The sequence below is a fragment of the Salvelinus sp. IW2-2015 genome, linkage group LG14 (genome assembly GCF_002910315.2).
Source record: "Salvelinus sp. IW2-2015 linkage group LG14, ASM291031v2, whole genome shotgun sequence".
Lineage (NCBI taxonomy): Eukaryota > Metazoa > Chordata > Actinopteri > Salmoniformes > Salmonidae > Salvelinus > Salvelinus sp. IW2-2015.
In genome coordinates this window covers 5,106,519-5,131,741 of record NC_036854.1, presented here as the reverse complement: position 1 = coordinate 5,131,741, position 25,223 = coordinate 5,106,519, and the positions used below count along the sequence as shown (strand labels likewise).

Sequence of the window (25,223 nt, the reverse complement as noted above, 5' to 3'; positions counted from 1 at the left end):
AGAAGTGCTGCCCTCCCAGGCCCAGGCCCTTGGAGGGATACATTTATCTGATCTCTGTAATTTATCAGATTTTTGATTAGTGGGATAGGGGTGGGTATTGTGGTCCGAAAATTGTTAAACKGTTTTAAAAACAATTATTATAAATGCAACAGTTGGACAATGGATGAAGGTACTCCAAACTTTTWGAATTAACATAAAGGGGAGGGGCATGGCTGCAACCACCAAACACTTACTCTGTCTACCCTKCTTGCACTCACCTGTGCTGTCTAGACTGCCTCATTAATTACTGTTGTTGTCACGTTGTCTTGCATAATTCAACAAGTGTGTCAATAGCTGGATTAAAAATCAACAGGCTTGGCCGTAGATTACATCTGTCTAAACATACTTTTGCGAGATCAGACATAATATCACTATAATCCAAGTGTTCATTTTTGGACGTTGCTTTCATTTCAGCGCGTCTAATTTGTAAACATTTTAACTGTATTAAATTATTACTTTTTTCAGTTCCACAAAAAAATGAACACCCATCAAAATAAAGTTATCTTTCTTCCCTTTGTTGTGATGTAAGTGTCGAGATGGTGCGTTAAATCCCAGACGAAGCTTCAGCGTTCTTATAGATCAGGGATGGGAACTTTGATGGAGGTGGGGGCCACAAYAATCTGAACTCATCGTGAGTGGCCGCAGTTGCTCGCGGGTCTGCGTACCCACATCCATACCCGATATGATATCTGAGTGAGACTGACTAACAAAATCAATGGGGGCCACCAGCCTGTAATTCTACCATGATAACAAGTTTACAACAGCTGGCTGCTAAACTAATTCAAGCAGGCCGCCAGTTGCCTATCCCTGTTATAGATTCAASTATCCCACTGAGCTCATTTCAGCCATTACCGGGGTGTGTTTGACAGGTCATTACACATTTTTCTGCAGTCTTAACGTTAACGGGAAAACGTAGCAGACACTAGCAAGAGTATGAAAGAGTCCCATGAGTAAAATGAAAGCAATCAATCCATTGAGATTTTGCACCCCTCAAACACAGGAAATAGATGGCTGAAAAAGACTCAGGGCAGGACAGGAGTACAAATCACACATTTTCTTAGAGACATATTTTGTCTATCCAGGTGTCAGTGGAGATGCTCTATGTTCTCCAGAGTGGGAGATGACATCAGTCTGCCATGTACCAATGTGTTTTTTTATCTAGACCACTCCTCAACTACATGGATCTATAACATCTTACTTTTGATGAAGTTGGTCTGCGGAGGGTGAAAAAGGAAGAACATAACAACAGAGCAGAGAGACTGAGTTTAGGGTCTGACTGTTCTCTACATGTTAAAATATCAAATTTTCTTTCTCAGTCTTATCGTGCACACCAGAGACAGATCTAAAGCCTGATGGACCAGCGACATTAAGATGATCTCTGCCTGCCTATTATGGACTTATTATGGAAACTGTAACTCACTCATCATTAGTGGTGTTACTCTGAGCTGAACGGATGAGACAGGTACTGATCTGCAGGGAGACTCCAGACACCAGGTCACACAGATGTCTGGCTGTAATATCACTCTGACTGTGACAATGCACATCTACATTCTCAGGTAACATATATATCTCCCATTTCATCAATAACCACTGGGCACACACTGGTTGAATCAACGTTGATTCCACGTCATTTAAATTAAATTACATGGAACCAATGTGGAATAGATGTTGAATTGACGCCTGTGCCCAGTGAGTAAGTAAATCTGCCACCCTAACATAGACTGTAGAAATAGGAACTGGTTCTGTATGAAATGGAAATGGAAAAAACCCTGGGGAAAGAGAAGATGTTGGGTGTCAAGTACAAAAATGGAAAACCTTACTTTATTGGCTCAGAACGTGAAACTGATGAGAGTGACATGTTTGAAGGAGTTGAAGACAGAAATGATTCATTTTTTTTAAACTGGAGGAGCGGATTCAGAGCTGCACGGTGTGGAGGTTGATGTGTCTGTGTAACAGTATAGCTTCCGTCCCTCTCCTCACCCCTACCTGGGCTCAAACCAGGGACCCTCTGCACACATCAACAACTGACACCCACGATGCATCGTTACTCATCACTCCACAAAAGCAGTTGCKCTTGCAGAGCAAGGGGAACAACTACTTCAAGGTCTCAGAGTGAATGACGTCACCAATTGAAACGGTATTAGCACACACCCCGCTAACTAGCTAGCCATTTCATATTGGTTACATCTGTAAAGAGAGGGAAGACAGGAAAGAATGACAAATATGATTCTGGTCCAGTGGGAGTGATATTTTTGGAGATAATGGATCCTTGCCTTCTGACTGATCCATATGTAGTGTCAGGTTGGGTGGAGAAGAGTTTGGGGACTGTTGAGTCAATGAAAGTAACTCAAAGTGGACTTGTGACGATTTTTTGCATTTCTTCCGTCTGGGAGCGGGCGCTCCGCACCACGCGCCTAGGGATAACAACTGGGACTTGCTATGCTCTCTTAACCAGACAAAGTCAAGTTAGGTGTGTCAGTTATCCCGTGAGACCTTTTGTACCAAACCCATTAAAGTGTTTTAGGTGCCAAGCTTATGGTCATGTTGCAGAAGTGTGTAGGAGGGAGATTCCTAGATGTGCAGGAGGGCATGAGACAAAGTAATGTGTAGTATTGGTGGAAAGAGTTGTGTGTGTTAACTGTAGGGGTACCCATTGTGCTGGAGGTCAGAAGTGTCTGGTGAGAGAAAGGAAGGTTGAGGTTGCCAGGATCAGAGTCTGCCTAAGCAGACTTAAAATGAGCACACTGCTTTTTCTAAACATGTTACTGAATTTCTGAAACAGTTTTTAAATGTTTAAAAAAATTATATTTCATACTCATTGTCAGTTACAAGTGTGTTTTTTCCTGTAGGCTCCACTTCCACTATTTATTTAATTTCTTATTAGCTAGTCAGCATCTCTTTTTAGTTCTTCCCATTGACATTGCAAATAAAAGGACTGTAGCCTAAACTTCATTCGAAATGACGCCACATGCCCTTTATCACCTTTACCTGCAACAAAATTCCTCGCCGGTCGCGGTGGCGCGTGCCTGTATTCCAAGTCTCTGGGAGGCTAAGGTTGGCGGATCGAGTGAGCTGAGCTCTGGGCTGTAGCGTGCTATGTCGAGCGGGTATCCACACTAAGTTCGGTYCCGATATGGTGCTCCTGGGGGAGCCCGGGGCCAACAGGTCGATCAAGGAGGGGTMCACCGGCCCAGGTCTGAAACGAAGCAGGTCAAAAGCCCCCGTGCCATCCAGTAGTGGGATAGCGCCTGTGAGTAGCCGCTGCCYTAGCAAGACATCGAAACCTGATCTTTTATATTAATTTAGTTGTATTTGTTAGAAATAATGTATTTCTCGGTGGCTACTACTGCGATGCAAAAACTCSAGCATCACAAAGAGTAAAATAGAAAGCAGACGAACACAGTTAGCACGTACTTTTCTCTGGAAATTGAGAATTATACCGACCCCTACTGACGAAGGGAGAGTATAGTAGCTACAGTATTTATAACAGCTGATGTTACCACACAAGAACCAGCAGATGTCAGTAATCAAAAGCTATTTGCGTTTATATTTTAGCAACGAAACCCGGAAGTACCCGTTTTGTCCCTCAAGTATTCCCGTAGAACTGGGGTCTACCACATTTCTATGTACAAATAAGAAAACAAGGTAACGCGTATAAATTAATATTTCGTAAGTAATTTATCTTTGTGGTTTGATTAAAGTGTATATGTGTGACATATACTGACTGTTGAGAAGCTTTGTTTTGGCATAAGAAGCTAACATGCTATTAACGGCAACAAATCAAACGCTAACAACAAACTCGCCGGCTATCTAACTAGCCACAYTTTTCAATCGACCTTTTTAGCTGAGATGGAAATGAATGTTGGCCAGTAACACAAAGGTACTCTATTGTAGCTGGTGACATTTGTTCATTTTTGTATGGGTGGGTATAATTTGTGGAACGTTCCAACAGGAATCTGTTTCCAAAACTTTGTAAAGTAACGTTACAAGGTTGCCAACAAATAACGCATACAAAGTAGCATGATCAATTCACCTAACTTAGCTAACTAGTTACCGAATAGGCATCAACTCACCACATAACTTATTTTTAATGTTTGTCCATAGGCTACCAGAGTGAGGACAGACATTTTTCGGAATAAACGTGGTTAGTGAAAAACGTAATGAAATAGCCCACTCCCTACCCTTACCTGGTATCTTATGCCGCTATACAACTTTGTATGCGTTGTTTGTTGGCAACCTTGTTATTTACGACGTGTTTGTAACAGATTCCTGTTGGAACGTAACACATTATACCCACCCTTTTTGGAGAGAACAGCGGAGGTGTTGTCTTGCTAGCTAGGCGGCCATCTTTATTGATGCTGCATTAGTTAAACATAACTAGAGGCTGTACAAGTTAGCCATCTAACTCGGTAATTTACAGAGATACCTGCAACTATGCAAAGCTTGTTGTGTGATTAACACTGAGRTAACGGACTAACAGCTCAGTTGTTAATTAATATACTTCGTATATTTTGTTGAAATGTTGGTTGCTAGTTTCAACAAGTCATATAGTTAGCTAGTCTATTTAGGTTGACTATGACTTAATGAATGGGAAACACTGGATGCTGATGAAACCGAGATGATTATTCTCACCCCCACTCTAATAGGATATCTCAGTTAACAGCTAATTTTGCTCAGTAATGGAAAGTGTGATTTATCCCTACAGATCTCTCAAGGCGTAATCCATGCTTTCAGATGAGCTTGACTCCAAACCCGAGGTAAGCGCTCCACATTGTTCACCTGCCAACACTAATACATAGTAGTATGTATTTGTGGTCTTCCATTTGCACATACAGATCCACCCTTAGCTACAGAACTGTTTGATGAATTATCTTGCTTCCTCTCTCCTCTGCAGCTGCTGGTTCAGTTTGTCCAGAACGCTTCCATCCCTCTGGGGCAGGGTCTGGAGGACTCTGATCCCAAACACACCTGCCTTCCCCTGCTGGCCCCTGCAGATAGTTCCCTGTGCACACAGCTGGCCCTGACAGGTCAGACAGCCAGCAATCATCACAGACAATGACTGAAAATCATCATAGACAATCTGCCATACAATAACCTTGTGTTTTTCAGATTCTATATTGCTACTTGGACTAAATCTCTCTAAGAACCTACTCTCTCATTGGTTCTCTAGCCAACTAATCACTCCACTAATGTAATCTGTGATTGGTTCCCCAGAGGGTGGTCTCAGCCATGTGTCAACGAGGTCTCTGTCCCTGTCAGAGTTTGGGGGAGCAGTGCAGAGCCCCATGGAGGTGCACCCCAACCCCCATCCCCGCAGCCCTCACACACCCCCCAGCCCATCTCCTGTCCTCCATGACCTGCAGCGGTCAGAGAGCAGCTCCTACGTCCTCCTCAACCTCGCCAAAGGTACGGAGACGCAGGGCCCAAGCAACCATATTAAATACKATTTTATTGGTCCCATGCGCCGAATACAAAAGGTGTAGACTTTACAGTGAAATGCTTACTTACGAGCCCATTCCCAACAATGCAGAGTTAAAAAGTGCACTGATTTGAAGTGGATTTAACAAGTGACTAACAAGTGACATCAATAGGGGATCATAGCTTTCACCTGGTCAGTCTATCTCATTTACATAACTATTCACACCCCTCAATACTTTGTAGACACACCTTTGGCAGTGATTATAGCTGTGTCTTTCTGGCTAAGTCTCTAAGAGCTTTACACACCTGGATTGTGCAATATTTGCCCAATATTATTTAAAAAATATTCAAGCTCTGTCAAATTGGTTGTTGACTATTGCTAGACAACCATTTTCAGATCTTGCCACATTTTCAAGTAGATTTAAGTCAAAAGTCTAACTCGGACCCTCAGGAACATTCACTGTCTTCTTGGTAAGAAACTCCAGTGTAGATTTGGTTTTGTGTTTTAGGTTATTGTTCTGCTGAAAGGTGAATTAATCTCCCAGTGTCTGGTGGAAAGCAGACTGAACCAGCTTTTCCTCTAGGATTTTGCCTGTGCTTAGCTCCATTTAGCTCCCCATTCCTTAATGATTACAAGCATACCCATAACATGATGCAGCCACCACTGTTTGAAAATGTGGAGAGTGGTACTGAGTAATGTGTTGTATTGGATTMTCCCCAAACGTAACACTTTGTATTCAAGACAAAAAGTGAATGAATTTGCCACATTTTTTACAGTATTACTTTAGTGCCTCGTTGCAAACAGGATGCATGTTTATATTCTGTACAGGCTTCCTTCTTTTCACTCTGTCAATTAGGTTAGTATTGTGGAGTAACTACGTTGTTGTTGGTCCATCCWCAGTTMTCTCCTATCACAGCCATTAAACTCTGTAACTGTTATAAAGTCAGCATTGGCCTCATGGTGTCCCTGAGTGGTTTCCTTCCTCTTCGACAACTGAGTTGGGAAGGACGCCTGTATCTCTGTAGTGACTGGGTGTATTGATACACCATCCAAAGTGTAATTAATAACTTCACCATGCTCAAAGGTATATTCAGTGTCTGCTTTATTTACATTTTTACCCATCTATCAATAGGTAGCCTTTGCGAGGCACTGGAAAACCTCCCTGGTCTTTGGTTGAACCTGTGTTATAAATGTACTGCTTGACTGTGTGGGGTACGAACAGGAGGTAGTCATTCAAAAATCATGTTAAACACTATTATTGCGCACAGAGTGAGTCCATGCAACTTATTATGTGACTTGTTAAGCACATTTTTACTCCTTAACTTATTTAGGCTTGCCATAACAAAGGGATTGAATACTTATTGACTCAAGACATCTCAGCTTTTAATTTTTAATTAATTTGACAAATTCAAAAGGCACTTGCACATCTGAGCTGTCTTTGTTGCACGTGCATGGTAACAGTGTAATAACATGAGAGAGAGAAAGAAACCTGCACACTGCTCTTGCTAGTATCACTGCTCTTTAATAAGCTTTGTGTCGGCCTCAAGGCCTTTATTTTTTTAAAGCTCTGGCGAAGGCCATGAGGCCGATACATAAAGCTTAATAAAGAGCAGTGATACTAGCAAGAGCAGTGTGCAGCTTTCTTTTTTCTCAATTAATTTGTAAAACATAATTCCACTTTGACATTATGAGGTATTGTGTGTAGGCCAGTGACCAAAAATCTCAATTTCATTCATTTTAAATTCAGGCTGTAATACAATAAAATGTGGAAAATGTCAACACTTAACAGTTCTATCAACTATATTTCTACACTGCCCTTCCTTCAGGGCATGCCTGATTGTTGTGCTGTAATGTGAATATATGTATTGAAATTAATTCTTTATTTAACGGTTATCTGTACTGTGGTGTGACAAAGCAGCTTTGCAAATACATCGACAAGTGTTATCATCTCCTCTGCACACTGTCTGTGGCAGACTGTCTCTGCTGGGCAAATTATCACATTTATTGTCTTATGATCTTGTTTTCTTTACATTTTAGGGCTGAGATAACGTGACAAGGACACTTCATCATGCCCTGACAAACTCTCTCCCTCCTTGTCTCCCTCTCCCTTCACCTCTCCTTTTCTGTTTCTCCCCCTCGTCCTCTCCTCCCTTTCTCCCTCTCTCTCCAGGCCTAGCAGCCTCCTCTGAGCCACTAATCTTTTCAGCAGACGGGACAGAGGAGGAGGAAGAGGAGGTGATCTCGTCCGGGGACTGTTGTGTGGATGGCACTGCCCCCTGGTACCTGCGGGTACAGGAGTTGGCACACGACAGCCTCATAGCAGCAACGCGTGCACAGCTAGCTAAAGATGCCAAGGCTAGCCAGGACGCCAGGGCTGGGAACGGCTGCAACAGTAATGTCACTGACTTTAATGGTGGTGGGTAAATTGACTTTTTAATGGTGGTGGGTAAATTTACTTTTTAATGGTGGTGGGTAAATTTACTTTTTAATGGTGGTGGGTAAATTGACTTTAATGGGGGTGGGTAAATTGACTTTAATGGGTGTGTGTAAATTGACTTTAATGGTAGTTTATTGCCACAAACAGATCACTGACTGAAGAGCAGGTGTGACATTTAGCTGATACTGACTATATAACAGGAAGACTTCTGTTTATGATATCACATCCCCTCTCTGTTTCTGTTGCCTAGGTGACCACCTGCCCAGCTTCCCGTTGGAGGGTGTGAAGAGAGAGCAGCCGGCGAGGACCAATCGTACGCTTTCGTCTAAACAGAACCTCCGCTGCTCCTTTGAGGGCTGCTATAGAACCTTCACCTGGCCTGCTCACCTCAAATACCACCTCAAAACACACAGGTACACACAGGTACACACACACACACACACACTCAAATATCACCTCAAATGTTAATGTTAATGTGTGTGTGTCAGGAACGACCGTATGTTCCGGTGTGGGGCGGAGGGCTGTGGGAAGAGTTTCTACGTGCTGCAGCGTCTGCAGGTCCACATGAGAACTCACAACGGAGACAAGCCTTTTTTCTGCAAGGAGAAGAACTGTGGCAAGAAGTTCACCACTGCAGGAAACCTCAAGAACCACAAACGCACACACACAGGTGGGGACAGTGACACACACTTAGAGGTACACAGCAGTAGAGCACATACACCGGAGCGACATCTGTTTTAGTCTGCTCTGTATCCTGTAGTACAGCATAGAAGTAAAGTGAATGTCTTTCATATGTTTCAGGTGTTTTCAGTGCTGTGGGAAGATATGTGCTTAGTGTAGGAGAGTGGTATAATGCTTTCTCTGTGAGAAAGTGTTATCATTAATGTGTGTTGTCTACATTTGAGAAGCCTTAATATGTACCTTCTAGCGTGTGATCTTTAATTGGTGTGTGTGTTGTCTATAGGTGAGAAGCCTTTCCTGTGTGAAGCAGATGGCTGTGGTCGTTCCTTTGCAGAGTACTCCAGTCTACGCAAACACATGCTCGTACACTCAGGTGAGAACACCACACCCACAGATAGGTTCATAAAATCTGAATTGACCTACTAGGACAGGGGTAGGCAACCTTGGTCCTGGAGGGCCGCAGGCACTTCATGTTTTTAACAGACCTGGAAGACCAGGTGTTTGAATTTAGGCAATCACTGAACTGATCAATTAGCTCAGTTGGTCAGCTGTGGTGCCTGTGGCACTCCAGGAAAAGGGTTGCCCACCCCTGTACTAGCATTTAAACACAGTTTCAGCTTTTCATTCTATACCTAGTGAAATGACAACAGCTAGGTTGCTTTGTTAACTACCGGTATAACAACAACTGAATATGTGGAAGTCGAGTTCATACTGTCCACGAGCACAGTTTAAAAATGTAATTGTGGTAACAGTCAGTTAGATAACTTTAGCTTCAGTTTGTGTCACTGTATGCGTCTCAAATGGTACCCTATTCCCTATATAGTGCATGCGTCTCAAATGGTACCCTATTCCCTATATAGTGCACTCTTTTTTTTGATCTGAGCCCAATGGCCTTGTGCTCAAAAGTAGTGCACTTTATAGGGAATATGGTGCCATTGGAGACAGTGATAAGTGTCCCTGTGTATGAATGTGTTCTAGGAGAGAAACCCCACCAGTGTGGTGTCTGTGGAAAGACGTTCTCTCAGAGCGGCAGCAGGAACGTCCACATGAGGAAGAGACACGGAGAGGAGGTGCTGGGGAACGAGGGCAGAGAAACAGGTAACACAGCGACACACAAATTACGCCAATGGTCACCAACCCTGGTTACAAGCATTACAGGATGTACAGGCTTTTCCTCCAATTCCAACCCAACACACTACACCTAATTCAGCCGGAGCCTTGGAGTTTACCTGTGTGTGTCTATGTATAACTGGCTCGTTGTCTTCCATTTGGAATGTTCGATATAACACACACACACACCTCTGTAATGAACAGTATGGCACCTCTGTGTGATTGACAGGCGAGGCTCTGACACACAGCAGTTTGCTGGAGGCTGACGGGTCACCTGACGACAATATGGTCACCATGACTACGGGGGTGGAGCCCATGAACGTACACCACGCCATGCTGCGAGAACAAGGTAGACACTCACAGTCATACAAAACGTTTCACAAATGCAAAACCCCAATAAATCACATTTATTTGTCAAATGCGCCTAATCAACTGGTGTAGACTTTACCGTTGAATGCTTAATACAGTCCAATCCCAATACTCTTAAAGGGATAGTGTGGGGATTTCTGGGTACACGAATGACGTAACACACATTTCCCGATGCTCCTGCAACTTGCGACAACCTTTATTTATTTTAGAGCAGTTTAATTCATTGTTTAATTTCGCCTTACTAATTATTGTTGACATAGTTTCATATCTCGTTGCTCTTCCGAACGGTAATAATGGCAGTGAATTTCTGAATGGAGGATTGCTAAAGTAGGCCGCAGCAAAGCCTTGGATTTTCCTGAAAGATTTCCAATTGGAGTGGCGGGCATATTTGTCTGCTCCTGACACAGTTTTGGTTACCTTGGTCAGCAGAATATCCGAAGCAAGGTTTTTCATCTCTCTTCGTAAAGGTTAAAAAAGGATATAGTCGATGTAAATGCGACTTGACATAAGAAGCCTGCATTCAGTTACCAAACTTTCATCAGCAAGCTAGCACAGCTGCTAATTGAGTAAACGGTCATATTTCTGTTATTTTAAACCTCAGTCTAGTCTACAACTTTACTTCTATTGCCTTGCTTCATTTCCGAAACAACATAATCTAACTCTTCACTGTTCCACAAATCCCGGAATTAGGCAGATAAGAGACACCTGCTCTAAAAGAGACCCTCTTTAAGGAATCCCCAGGCTTGCCTGGGCGAGCAACCACGCCAAGAGACTCGCCAGGGCGGGAGGAGGACAGCGATGGCCAGGACGCTGCCCTTAGTTCACAGAAGCTTTGATTGGGCTCAAAAGAGACATATACAGTTGWAGTCMGAAGTTTTCATACACATTAGCCAAATACATTTAAACTCAGTTTTTCACAATTCCTGACATTTAATCCWAGTAAAAACTCCCTGTCTTAGGTCAGTTAGGATCACCACTTTATTTTAAGAATGTGAAATGTCAGAATAATAGTAGAGAGAATGATTTATTTCAGCTTTTGTTTCATTCATCACATTCCCAGTGGGTCAGAAGTTTACATGCACTCAATTAGTATTTGGTAGCTTTGCCTTTAAATTGTTTAACTTGGGTCAAACGTTTCGGGTAGCCTTACACAAGCTTCCCACAATAAGTTGGGTGAATTTTGGCCCATTCCTCCTGACTGAGTCAGGTTTGTAGGCCTTCTTGCTCACACGCTTTTTCAGTTCTGCCCACAAATTTTCTATGGGATTGAGGTCAGGGCTTTGTGATGGCCACTCCAATACCTTGACTTTGTTGTCCTTAAGCCATTTTGACACAACTTTGGAAGTATGCTTGGGGTAATTGTCCATTTGGAAGATCCATTTGCGACCAAGCTTTAACTTCCTGACTGATGACTTGAGATGTTGCTTCAATATTTCCACATAATTTTCCTACCTCATGATGCCATCTATTTTGTGAAGTGCACCAGACCCTCCTGCAGCAAAGCACCCCCACAACATGATGCTGCCACCCCTGTGCTTCATGGTTGGGAGGGTGTTCTTCGGCTTGCAAGCTTCCCCCTTTTTCCTCCAAACATAACGATGTTCATTATGGCCAAACAGTGATATGCGACTTTTCAGGGAAGTTAGGGACCAATATACACAGGCAGTTAGGAAAGCTAAGGAAAGCTTTTTCAAACAGAAATTTGCATCCTGTAGCACAAACTCAAAAAAGTTCTGGGACATTGTAAAGTCCATGGAGAATAAGAGCATCTCCTCCCAGCTGCCCACTGTACTGAGGCTAGGAAAGACTGTCACCACGGATAAACCCACTAGAATTGAGAATTTCAATAAGCATTTTTCTACGGCTGGCCATGCTTTCCACCTGGCTACCCCTACCCCGGTCACCTGCCCGGCACCCCCCACAGCTACTCGCCCAAGTCTCCCCCATTTCTCCTTCACCCAAATCCAGATAGCTGATGTTCTGAAAGAGCTGCAAAATCTGGACCCCTACAAATCAGCCGGGCTAGACAATATGAACTTTCTCTTTCTAAAATGATCTGCCTAAATTGTTGCAACCCCTATTACTAGCCTGTTCAACCTCTCGTTTTGTCTGAGATCCCCAAAGATTGGAAAGCTACCGCCATCATCCCCCTCTTCAAAAGGAGAGACGCTCTAGACCCAAACTGCTACAGACCTATATCTATCCTACCCTGCCTTTCTAAGGTCTTRGAAAGCKAAGTTAACAAACAGATTACCGACCATTTCGAATCCCACCGTACCTTCTCCGCTATGCAATCTGGTTTCAGAGCTGGTTATGGGTGCACCTCAGCCACGCTCAAGGTCCTAAACGATATCATAACCGCCATCGATAAGAGACATTACTGTGCAGCCGTATTCATCGACCTGGCCAAGGCTTTCGACCACATTCTTATCAAATGACTGCCTCCCCTGGTTCACCAACTACTTCTCTGATAGAGTTCTGTGTGTCAAATCGGAGGGCCTGTTGTCTGGACCTCTGGCAGTCTCTATGGGGGTGCCACAGGGTTCAATTCTCGGGCCGACTCTTCTCTGCATACATCAATGATGTCGCCCTCGTAAAACTGACCATCCTACCGATCCTCGACTTCGGCAATGTCATTTACAAAATAGCCTCCAATACCCTACTCAACAAATTGGATGCAGTCTATCACAGTGCCATCCGTTTTGTCACCAAAGCCCCATATACTACCCACCATTGCGACCTGTACGCTCTCGTTGGCTGGCCCTCGTTTCATACTCGTCGCCAAACCCACTGGCTTCAGGTCATCTACAAGTCTCTGCTAGGTAAAGCCCTGCCTTATCTCAGCTCACTGGTCACCATAGCAGCACCCACCCGTAGCAGCAGGTATATCTCACTAGTCACCCCCAAAGCCAAAGCCGCCTTTCCTTCCAGTTCTCTGCTGCCAATGACTGGAATGAACTGCAAAAATCACTGAAGCTGGAGACTCATATCTCCCTCACTAGCTTTAAGCACCAGCTGTCAGAGCAGCTCACAGATCACTGCACCTGTACATAGCCCATCTGTAATATAGCCCACCCAACTACCTCATCCCCATACTGTATTTATTTATTCACCTTGCTCCTTTGCACCCCAGTATCTCCACTTGCACATTCATCTTCTGCACATCAATCACTCCAGTGTTTAACTGGTATATTGTAATTACTTTGCCACCATGGCCTATTTATTGCCTTACCTCCCTTATCTTACCTCATTTGCACACACTGTATATAGATTTTTTCTACTGTATTATTGACTGTATGTTTGTTTATTCCATGTGTAACTCTGTGTTGTTGTATGTGTCGAACTGCTTTGCTTTATTCTTGGCCAGGTCGTAGTTGTAAACGAAAACTTGTTCTCAACTAGCCTACCTGGTTAACTAAAGGTGAAATAAAAAWAKATTTAAAACTCAGGCTTTCTAACATCAATCCTGATGTCCACCTTGTTAGCGACAGGTGTCGGCAAGCTCCTGCTTCATTAATACATATGTTTTGGTCCTGTTCTTCTCTACATAGCTATTGGTCTGCCATCTTTGATACCACATCTAAACTATTACAAGTGCCRTTTGCTCCTACTTCCATAACATTATTTGGGGTATTACCTGATACTATAAGACTACCAAAATACATATCTAACTGTGTAGCCTTTGTGAGTTTGTTGGCAAGAAGGTTGAATTTACTTCTGTGGAAGTCGCCCTCTCCTCCCTCTGATTTTGTGTMGATTAAAGATGTCTTACATTTCAGAAGATATAATATACCCTACGGGGTTCTTCTGACAAATTCTACCGAATGTGGCAACCTTTCTTTACCTATGTAGAGACACTACAATTTCCCTCTACAGTAAACTGCCTACCTAAGCTTTGTATTTAATTGATCTACCTAAAAATTATAGTAAGACAGGCTAATATTAAACACTTTGTTTTGAAGACAAGCCATGTTTAATAATATTTTTTGTATTAAGTAATACTTAAGTTTATTTTCGTATGGGCATATACATTCCTACCTCGTTCAAAAAGCATGATCCCATGGTATATCGAATGTATAAAACCACATGTGCAATGTAGTGTATTTCAAGCATTGTTTACTGTAACTGAAATACATTTTAAAAAATGCCAGATTCTGGAAATCAATGTGTTTTTTCCACTTACGTGGATTTAGATGAACTCGTGGATACCATTTTTATGTTTGTCTAGTATGATGGAAGTTAGCTTGCGAGCTAATAATAACTAGCGTTAGCGCGATGACTGGAAGTCTACCACTAGCTGTGTAGAACTGAACTTCCTTCATACTGGATGCAGAGACATACCAATTGTATCCATGAGTTCATCTGACTCTGGGTAAGTAGAAAAATGATTTATTTGCCAGAATCTCGCACTCTTTAACAGTTAGCGATGGTGTTATATTTTTCAGGACTCAAACCAAGGGCATCGTCCAAAACCACAYGGGGATATATATAGTCTAACTATGGCCATGTTATTTAATTACCCCCCTGTGCCTTCTGTCTCTTCTAACTCATCTCTTCTTCTTCCCTTCGTTTTAGGCTCGGCAGACTCTGTGGTCGTTCTCTCTCAACCCCATGACCTGGTCACCATGACAACGACAAGCCACACGTACGCAGAGGATGTGGTGGCTTTGCTGTAGTCAAGGCTGTTGTGCAAATCTCTGTTCACACTTCAGGAAAGGCATTTGAGGCAGAATTCTACATGTACTCTCTGCATCCTTCACTGTGGCTGCGTTAAGACAGGCAGCCCAATTCTGATCTTTTTTTTCACTAATTGGTCTTTTGACCAATCAGATAAGATCTGAAATGATGTGATTGGTCAAAAGACCATTTAATGGAAAAAAAGATCAGATTTAGCCCTGTAGATATGTAATTAGCTGCTGAGGGTTTTATGAGAAGACGGTGTAAAATGTTCTAGAACTTGTACAGACAGACGTTTTCTGTAGTTTATAAATATAAGGAATTATCAGGTGACTTTCCAAAGAAAAAGACAGGTATACAAATAATGTTTTATTAATTAACAATGTATAGCTAGCTACCTGTGTTTGTCATTGTTAAACAACATACTAAATCAATTGTGTAAGCGTGCCTGAGTGCAGATAAGGCTAAAATGCAGTGATCTTTCTTTTGCTAAACAATATTAAGGCTGATGCTTTTTAGCTTAATTCACATTAATCAAGAGCTCGAATCAATTCCTATCGTTGAAGTTAAGCACTAAAGCACGATTTGAAATTCAAGGCAATGTTTCCACATTGAGACTTCGTTCTCGGTAAACGCTGCGTWTGACCATTTCAATCGCACTATGGAGCTGAACTTCTGCAATACTCAATAGCTTACATAAAACAATTTGAAAATGTACTTTTAAATGTGCTCCACAGAAATGTACTCAGTCCCTAATCATTAAGGAAACAGTTTCAAACTCACAAGCTGCTATTGGAACGAAGGCACAGTTAATGCACAGCTGCATATAGAACAATGGAACACAATATTTTTTCCAAGCACACTCTACACACAACAGCTTATATTTTTTAATGAAAATCAAAATCAGACCTAACTGATATCAGATGGTCAAAATATCCAGATTTGTACAGTAACACAACTATGTTGAGTTTCAGCCCCCAGTGCMTTAATAGAGACGTATATAATACAAGGCTACGGTATAGCAGCCAGTCACATGAAAACAGACCTACTGAACTATAGTACCAGTCGTGTGTTGGGTTACAAAATAGTTGTAACAATTGTAATGTCATCTCAAATGTAAAATCCTAATATGGCATATCTTTAAAACATTACAACAAGACACAAAGGCTTATCAGTTTAAAATAAGTATTCCTCAGTCCATTTCTTGTTGAGTACCATGTAAACCAGTGATAAACCAGTGATCCCACCTGCCCACCCAACCCTGTGGCTTATGTCTCTCAGTGGATCTTTAGGTTCTGGAAGTGTTTGAACGTGGCACCTAAAGCCCAGCTTGTCTCAACGTTGTTCACCTTCTTAGTCAGCTGGAGAAAGGAGACACACACCAAATCACTCATGCTATTTTGTATTTATTTAAGTAAAAATGTCRAACAGATCTCGTCTGACTATTTCTTTGTTGCTAGCTTTAAAAAGTGTGGTTTTGCGTTACTGAATTGCCAAAAGGACWATTCCATTATGACTTGGCGGTCTCACCTGCAGTACAGTGTTCTCCTTYAAGCCGAAGCCATCTTTGAGCAGACAGGTGATGTAGGTCATGTCCATACACAAGAAGGGGCTGACAGGACGGTACTTAGACATCTTGTTACACACTGGAATAAGAAACAGAAATCCATTGCCAGATCAGTGCAGTAAAGGGAAACGAGGAGAGGAAGACACCTGTAAGCCATTAAGACTTCTCAAGCATAGAATCTAGCCCTTACTGCGCTATCAGAGCTGCACTAGCCAACACCGCATAGCTGTTGTTTTGATGGTGTGGGAAAGAAACCGCGTTTGAGCAGTCAAATCCACAGGCGGCTCCCGGCATTATACAAGTCCTAAGCCTTGTATGTATGCGTTCTGCCAGAAGTCCATTCATTTCAATGGGAGGCAATTCACACAGCCGGGACTTATCTGCCAGATTGCAGTGCGTGCAGTGTGTTTTTGAATTATTTTTTGCTCAGAAAACCTGGGGGGCCAACACAGTAATGATAAATCCATTGCTATGGGCAGTATTTCTATTACATGTATTTGAAATATGTATTTCAATTACTTCTGAGTATTTTGTCATTTGTATTACATCGGGCTGAACTACACTCCAATGTGCTATGTAACAAGATACTTTCGAGAGCTGTCATTTGTATTTTCAAAATACAAAATACTTTTCTATCCCATTTTTCATAACGGTTGACCATTTTGTTGATCCCTTTCACCTGGAGTTGGCATCAAGTGTCTAAATTAACTCAAAGGAATTGTATATGTAAAAATGAACAATTGCAAAGCATGCAGAATATTATTCTAATGATATCCGCCATGAAACAAGGCCAATAACAATACCCAGTGTGCTAAGCAGTTCATTTTGGTATGTTAATATTTTTTTTGCATATACATTTTGATCATTTAGCAGACACTTATCCAGAGTAACTTACAGTCTGGGCACTCAACTAAGGTAGATAAAGTAAAACGTTACTGAGAATGTTGCTGTTTGGGCCGGCTACTTGCAAATGTATTTATGTATTTTAAAATACAGTTGAAGTCGGAAGTTTACATACACTTCGGTTGGAGTCATTAAAACTCGTTTTTCAACCACTCCACAAATTTCTTGTTAACAAACTATAGTTTTGGCAAGTTGGTTAGGACATTTACTTTGTGCATGACAGGTCATTTTTCCAACAATTGTTTACAGACAGATTATTTCACTTATAATTCACTGTATCACAATTCCAGTGGGTCAGACGTTTACATACACTAAGTTGACTGTCCCTTTAAACAGCTTGGAAAATTCCAGAAGCTTCTGATAAGCTAATTGACATKATTTGAGTCAACTGGAGGTGTGCCTGTGGATGTATTTCAAGGCCTACCTTCTAACTCAGTGCCTCTTTGCTTGACATCATGGGAAATTCAAAAGAAATCAGCCAAGACCTCAGGAAAAAAAATTGTAGACCTCCACAATTTGGTTCATCCTTGGGAGTAATTTCCAAACGCCTGAAAGTACCATGTTCATCTGTACAAACAATAGTACGCAAGTTTAAACACCATGGGACCACGCAGCCGTCATACCGCTCAGGAAGGAGATGTGTTCGGTCTCCTAGAGATGAACGTACTTTGGTGCGAAAAGTGCAAATCAATCCCAGAACAACAGGAAAGGACCTTGTGAAGATGCTGGAGGAAACAGGTACAAAAGTATCTATAGCCACAGTAAAATTAGTCCTATATCGACATAACCTAAAGGCCGCTCACCAAGGAAGAAGCATAGCTCCAAAAAAAGCCAGCCAGCCAGACTACGGTTTGCAACTGCACATGAGGACAAAGATAGTACTTTTTGGAGAAATGTCCTCTGGTCTGATAAAACAAAAATATAACTGTTTGGCCATAATGAACATCGTTATGTATGGAGGAAAAAGGGGGAGGCTGGCAAGCCGAAGAACACCATTCCAACCGTGATGCACGTGGGTGGCAGCATCATGTTGTGGGGGTGTTTTGCTGCAGGAGGGACTGGTGCACTTCACAAAATAGATGGCATCGTGAGGAGGGAAAATTGTGGATATATTGAAGCAACATCTCAAGACATCAGTCAGGAAGTTAAAGCTTGGTCGCAAATGGGTCTTCCAAATGAACAATGGACAACCCCAAGCATACTTCCAAAGTTGTGGCAAAATGACTTAAGGACAACAAAGTCAAGGTATTGGAGTGGCCATCACAAAGCCCTGACCTCAATTCTATAGACAATTTGTGGGCCGAACTGAAAAAGTGTGTGTGAGCAAGGAGGCCTACAAGCCAGCTCTGTCAGGAGGAATGAGCCGAAATTCACCCAACTTATTGTGGGAAGCTTGTGGAAGGCTACCCGAAACATTTGACCCAAGTTAAACAATTTACAGGCAATGCTACCAAATACTAATTGAGTGTCTGTAAACTTCTGACCCACTGGGAATGTGATGAAAAAAAATAAAAGCTGAAATAAATAATTCTCTCTACTATTATTCTGACATTTTACATTCTTAAAATAAAGTGGACATCCTAACTGACCTAAGACAGGGAATTTTTACTATGATTAAATGTCAGAAATTGTGAAAAACTGAGTTTGAATGTATTTGGCTAAGGTGTATGTAAACTTCCGACTTCAACTGTACATGTATTTTATTTTCATTTCAAAATACAAGTATTTTGTTGTTTATTTTGATACATCAATCTTTATGGTATTTTGTCATTTTTGCCCATCTCTGGCTATGCATATCATTACTCATCAGACTTAACTCATTCTCACCCTCTTTAGCTCCCTTCTTAAAGTCTCTGACCTCCAGCATTCCTCCTTGGGTCCCATCTGAAAGAGTGGAACGACGGGGGTCGTTAATCTTTCCTTCAGAAACACTGTCATTACACTGCATCATTCATTACAATGAGAGCAGGGCTACACAGTACATCTCCATCATACTAATAGGGCCTGCAACCTTTCTCATCATGTTACTCACTGACGAGTCGACGACCACGGACACCACTCTAATAACAATCTAGAACTCATCACACCACTGAGTCTGAGTCAGTTACTTCAGAAATTAGTAATTTTTCCCTGCCGAGAGGGAGGAGGGGAATGAATCTCCTTCTAGGAGTGAGTCATTATTTTAAGACACATATTGATGTCATAAATCGATGGTATAACCTGTCAATGTTTGTAGAGGGCGGGATAATGACTTAAATAGTTTTACTGTCCCGATCTTTCTACACTTTAGTAAATTGGAGAAGATATAATATATACCCTACGGGGCTCTTCTGACATTCTCCCAAATGTGGCAACCTTTCTTTACCTATGTAGAGACACTGCAATTCTAACAATGCGTGCCTCACTACCTCCGGAGGTGGTCAGGAAGGTCTGATCACAATGTGTCTTAATCGTCTACACCTGTCTAAAATTGTGGGCACAATCAGAATGTGGACAAGATCAGGACAAAGGACGATTGTCGGAACCAGGTATAAACAGGGCTACAAATGCGTCCACTGCTTGGTTGTAGTAGAAGTTGTATGTGTGTGTGTTCTCACCAATAAGGCCTGCATCCACGGCTCGGTCAAAGTAGTAGGAGAAAGCGTAGAACACACTGGTGTCTTTCAACTCATAGGGCTGGTGAACTATTCCCTTTACTACCTTCAACACCTCCTGGTAACACAGCTTGTATCCCGCATAACCTGGGACAGGGACCGAAACAGGATACTGTTATGAGCTCAAGTTTTTAATCAATACAATGTATTTGTATAGCACTTTCATACACATTTGTGACAGACTGCTTTACAGCAACTCCAGGTAAACCCTAGTACCCTYCATAGGAAGACACTTTGAGAGGTACCAAGTTCAGCATGCTACGTTTTGTGTTACCACCCAAATAACTGTTCCAAGATACATTTTACGCACACCATACGTAAAKTGTATGCACGCATGACTAAATCGCTTTGGATAAAAGCATCTGCTAAAAGGCAGATATATTATTATTAAGGTTGTTCTACTACAGTACATATTTGATGGTAGTTCTAMCAGATCCAGTGAGTTGGTTGACTCTCACCATCAGGTATCCCGCTGACTGTGTAGGTGAGTCCTCCAAAGCGCCACTCCTCTCTGAACTTCTTGGGCAGACAGGAGCTTTTGAACACTCTCCACTCCAACCCTGTAGCGTAAAGTAACAAAATAATGGTGAATGGGGGTCTATGAATAACATTGAAAAGTAAAAAGCATGTTCTAAAACCTATATTGTGTGTGAATTGGGGATTCTAACATGCTGATGATGATATGTAAATMAATGTTTGTGCTCGATTCAATCTGTATTGCTGAAGTTCAGGGTTATAGCGCAATTTAAATTTAAAGGTAATTTCCAATTGAGCCGACATACCCAGCGTTTACTGTGTGTGAACGCAGTGTCCGCTAACGCGGGAACACTGCCTTTAAATTTCTATCAAAGTGTATCGAGCCATCACCTTCTGCCCCCAGTGCTCCTAGGGCTGCCAGTCTGGCTGCCATCAGTCCATTACCCAGGTAGCTGTCAATCAAATCAATCAATGAATAGTTATTTGGATAGTACTTTTACAAACTGTTACGGGTTTGTTGTATAGAACAATTACTTGTGACTGTTTATACTTTCTGCATCAGTGGATATAGATTGTTTACCTGTGAGTGTACAGGTCATATGTAGAGTTGAACATGTCAAATCTGGCAATGTAGTCAGCAGGAGAACTTACAATGGTTTTCTGCACAGGAAAAATAAATATGTGAACAAATGTAATTAACTTTCCAGAAAAAATGAAATGCAGGTATGTCTAACTGATCTTGTGCCTGGCAAATGAAATGTAGGCATGCATGACTAAGTCGCTTTGGATAAATGGCATATATTATTTTATTATTCATATTCAAATATAAACACTGTGTATAGAAGCACAATATTGAAAATAAATCAGCTTGTACAAATTAACCCTAACCTTGGATTTGGGTAGAAAAGTGATTTGAGTCGATCCACCCCCCAGATCCAGAATCCCCACTGTCTTCCTGGTCTCAGCATAGAGGTGACCTAAAAAAAATATTTTCCCATTTGAACCAACTTTATTGACAAGTTCTCTCTGAAGACGGTGAGATAGGAATCAGTCACACTTGTGATTTGGTACAGCCCAGGATCTGTATCCAGAGGGGTGAAACACTCTGTGGAGATCTGAGAAAGATGATAGGAGTCCCTTTCAGGAATAAAACCCTGCTCAATATCGACTCTGGCTGTACAAGTTGAGGTTATCTTCTGGAGAGCCAGGGTTTATGAGAAATAACAACTGCCATTGCCATTTCAGATGTCTCTGAGTTTATGTATGTATGTATGTATGTATGTATGTATGTATGTATGTATGTATGTATGTATGTATGTATGTATGTATGTATGTATGTATGTATGTATGTATGTGTATATATATACACACATACTGCCGTTCAAAAGTTTGGGGTCACTTAGAAATGTCCTTGTTTTTGAAAGAAAAGCAAATTTTTTGTCCATTAAAATAACATCAAATTGATCAGAAATACAGTGTAGACATTGTAAATGACTATTGTAGCTGGAAATGGCAGATTTTTAATGGAATATCTACATAGGCGTACAGAGGCCCATTATCAGCAACCATCACTCCTGTGATCCAATGTCACGTTGTGTTAGCTAATCCAAGTTTATCATTTTAAAAGGCTAATTGATCATTAGAAAACCCTTTTGAAATTATGTTAGCACAGCTGAAAACAGTTGTGCTGATTAAAGAAGCAATAAAACTGTCCTTCTTTAGACTAGTTGAGTATCTGGAGCATCAGCATTTGTGGATTCGATTACAGGCTCAAAATGTCCAGAAACAAAGGCCTTTCTTCTGAAACTCGTCAGTCTATTCTTGTTCTGAGAAATGAAGGCTATTCCATGCTAGAAATTGCCCAGAAACTGAAGATCTCATACAACGCTGTGCACTACTCCCTTCACAGAACAGTGCAAACTGCCTCTAACCAGAATAGAAAGAGGAGTGGGAGGCCCTGGTGCACAACTGAGCAAGAGGACCAGTACATTAGAGTGTCTAGTTTGAGAAACAAATGCCTCACAAGTCCTTAACTAGCAGCTTCATTAAATAGTACCCGCAAAACACCAGTCTCAAAGTTAACAGTGAAGAYGCGACTCCGGGATGCTGGCCTTCTAGGCAGAGTTGCAAAGAAAAAGCCATATCTCAGACAGGCCAATAAAAAGAAAAGATTAAGATGGGCAAAAGAACACAGACACTGGACAGAGMAACTCTGCCTAGAAGGCCAGCATCCCGGAGTTGCCTCTTCACTGCTGACGTTGAGACTGCGGTTTTGTGGGTACTATTTAATGAAGCTGCCAGTTGAGGACTAGACACTCTAAGCTCCAGATACTCAACTAGTCTAAAGAAGGATTATTATTCCTTCTTTAAATCAGCACAACCGTTTTCAGCTGTGCRAGCATAATTTCAAAAGGGTTTTCTAATGATCAATTAGCCTTTTAAAATGATAAACTTGGATTAGCTAACACAACGTGACATTGGATCACAGGAGTGATGGTTGCTGATAATGGGCCTCTGTACGCCTATGTAGATATTCCACGAAAAATCGTCCATTTCCAGCTACAATAGTCATTTACAGCATTAATGTCTACACTGTATTTCTGATCAATTTGATGTTATTTCATGGACAAAAAAAATAGCTTTTCTTTCAAAAACAAGGACATTTCTAAGTGACACAAWWWWWWTTGAAAGGTAGTGTATATACATATGGCCAACACTACACCCTAATAATTGATTAGTCTAACCAAGAATGCATTACAATATGTACTATGACAAGAAGTTACAAGTCTCACCTGTCAAAAAGTTCACAGTAACCCACGCCAAAATTCCTATGAGAACAAAAAAGTTAAATTGAAGTGGGGTTAATACTGATCTGACAATGCAGTTTAGTGCACTTAACTCACAACTTGTTTGACATGCATAAGCATTCGTTTTACATGTGTGAGAGGGCTATCATTTGTGAGACGTGGTCAAAACGCTGACAAATCAATTACACAATGACACCACACGAGGCTTGGTAAGCAACTAAATCCATTCACCACATAATTACACGTTTTTGAGATGTAACCAACACTGCCTCTAATGACAACAACCCTCTTTTTCACACAGCGTCATCATAACAGATCAGGGTAATCTACAGTAATTTAGTAAAATAGCCTCATGAAAACCAACACAATGAAAAAGAAAGAGCACAGCGAGCTGTAGAAGGAGAACAGTGACTGATGCTATCAGGAGGAGAGCACTGTAGGAGCCTGTAGGAGCCTGCCTCCGGAGTGCTGATGAATAGGTTTGACTGGAGGTTGACGGGGGGGMTATTGGGAGACGAGACGTTACCTTCATTTGTACCATCCATTATGCTGACGCTGTCGTCTGGGATGAAGAAGGGAGATTCATCAAACACGTCCTGCACCTGAGGGGTGGAGTGGGAAGATGGAGAGATGACAACAGAAATAGTGAATGTAGTGTCAACACCTTCCGCAGTGCCATACTTGATGTAATAGTGCTGTACACTAGCCCCCTATCAGATCTAGCAGTGCCTTAGCCAGTACCTGTTCCAGCAGAGCCTGGGCTTTCTCTGGGGGCAGCAGCCTGAGTCCTGCTGTAGCTTTCAGGACCAGTGGGGTTCTCTTCCAATCCAACTGCGGGARGGTCTTCTTCGCCACCTTCAGAAGCTGCCTCACTGTGTACCCACCCTGGGGAGATAATGTGGTTGTGATGATGATGATGAATTTGAGTAAAATCTATTTGAAGTGTTTTGGGAATATTGGAATATCACTTGCTGCGTCGACAATTACAACCACTGCTGTACTCACCATTTCAGGCATGTCTGCGTATGCTGACAGWCCAGGCTTGATGGAATGGAACATCTCATTATCCAACACTGGTAACTCCTCTGTCAGACAAAATATACAAATGAACCATTAGTCAACAGAAATACTTGAAATTACAAAATCCACTCGAATCAATAAGCATTTAATCTACAATTTGCAAACATTAATGATGTTTTATGAAGATGGGCATTTAGTGTAATGTTCATTGATTAGCATCTAATAATAAACACATTTAATTTAGTTTAATAAATGGGCAATTCAATACCACAACATTGCATACAGTAACACATCTGGGAGCATCAGAATGTTAACATAACTCACCAGGGTCTTTCTGTATGAAGGTGTAGACATGGATGCGTGTCCCAGTGCTGCCAGCGTCAAACATTACCCCGTAGAAGATCCGGCTGGAGTTGGCCGGACGGCTGAGGCTGGGGAGGAGGTTACCCAGGCTGGCTGAGAAATCCAGGACAGAAGCCTTGGGCTGGAGCTGGGCATGGGACAGCCCTGTCAGAGCCAACACAACCAGAACCAGAGACAGGACCACTGCAGGTAGGAGAGGAGCCTGGAGAGACATCTTCACTCTGGCGAAGGAGCAGGAGATGAGTGTCCCTCTGATGGGTATGAAGCCAAGAGATTAGGCTAAACCTGATGGACTGATGGGTATCTTAGTCAACTCAACTAATAGGAGAGTGGAGACTGAGGCAGTTGTGTAGAGGAAAGTTTAGTTTAGCCAACAGCACGCTAGATAGCCTAATTGACACTGCTTCTGAGTCCTGACCTAACTGGATAGAAGATACAACTAGAAGCAACAACCAACAGAAGAGCCCCAAAGCAATAACATGCAGTTATATGCCCCTTGACCACACCCCAACTAGCCATTCACCAATCAGAAGTGAGCCCTCTGGAGGATGAAGCYCACACTTCCACCTTGACACTTCCATTAGCAGGATTATGTTAGACAAATGTACAGTACTCCCCCTTACTATGGTTCCTACATTCGCTTTTGAGCCAGAGGAGTCACCAAATCTGTTATATTCATTAGCTATGTTGTAGCTAATTG

The 25,223-nt window shown here is 42.0% G+C and overlaps 2 protein-coding genes across 5 annotated transcripts; one reads left to right on the top strand and one right to left on the bottom strand.

Moving 5' to 3' along the window:
• The first annotated feature begins 3,595 nt into the window (after positions 1-3,595).
• LOC111972738 (zinc finger protein 410) lies at positions 3,596-16,164 on the top strand. Of its 4 annotated transcripts, none has more exons than XM_023999800.2 (11): positions 3,596-3,684; positions 4,745-4,796; positions 4,934-5,066; positions 5,254-5,445; positions 7,629-7,850; positions 8,146-8,308; positions 8,384-8,565; positions 8,860-8,949; positions 9,555-9,674; positions 9,916-10,035; positions 14,631-16,164. In XM_023999800.2, exons 2-11 carry the CDS (start codon positions 4,764-4,766, stop codon positions 14,729-14,731), a joined length of 1,356 nt encoding a protein of 451 aa, XP_023855568.1. In that variant the 5' UTR covers positions 3,596-3,684; positions 4,745-4,763; the 3' UTR covers positions 14,732-16,164. The 4 variants fall into 4 exon arrangements, with proteins under 4 accessions (XP_023855568.1, XP_023855565.1, XP_023855566.1 ...); XM_023999797.2 differs by having other exon boundaries at positions 7,629-7,874; XM_023999798.2 differs by having other exon boundaries at positions 3,611-3,708; positions 7,629-7,874.
• On the bottom strand, positions 15,628-24,965 carry LOC111972739 (ectonucleoside triphosphate diphosphohydrolase 5-like). The gene is made up of 13 exons (XM_023999801.2): positions 24,485-24,965; positions 24,146-24,225; positions 23,882-24,025; positions 23,667-23,742; positions 23,126-23,161; positions 21,222-21,310; positions 20,914-20,993; positions 20,724-20,785; positions 20,315-20,416; positions 19,800-19,943; positions 19,030-19,086; positions 16,263-16,378; positions 15,628-16,093 (listed from the first exon to the last, which is right to left on the bottom strand). Exons 1-13 carry the CDS (start codon positions 24,735-24,737, stop codon positions 16,010-16,012), a joined length of 1,323 nt encoding a protein of 440 aa, XP_023855569.1. The 5' UTR covers positions 24,738-24,965; the 3' UTR covers positions 15,628-16,009.
• Positions 24,966-25,223: the final 258 nt, after the last annotated feature.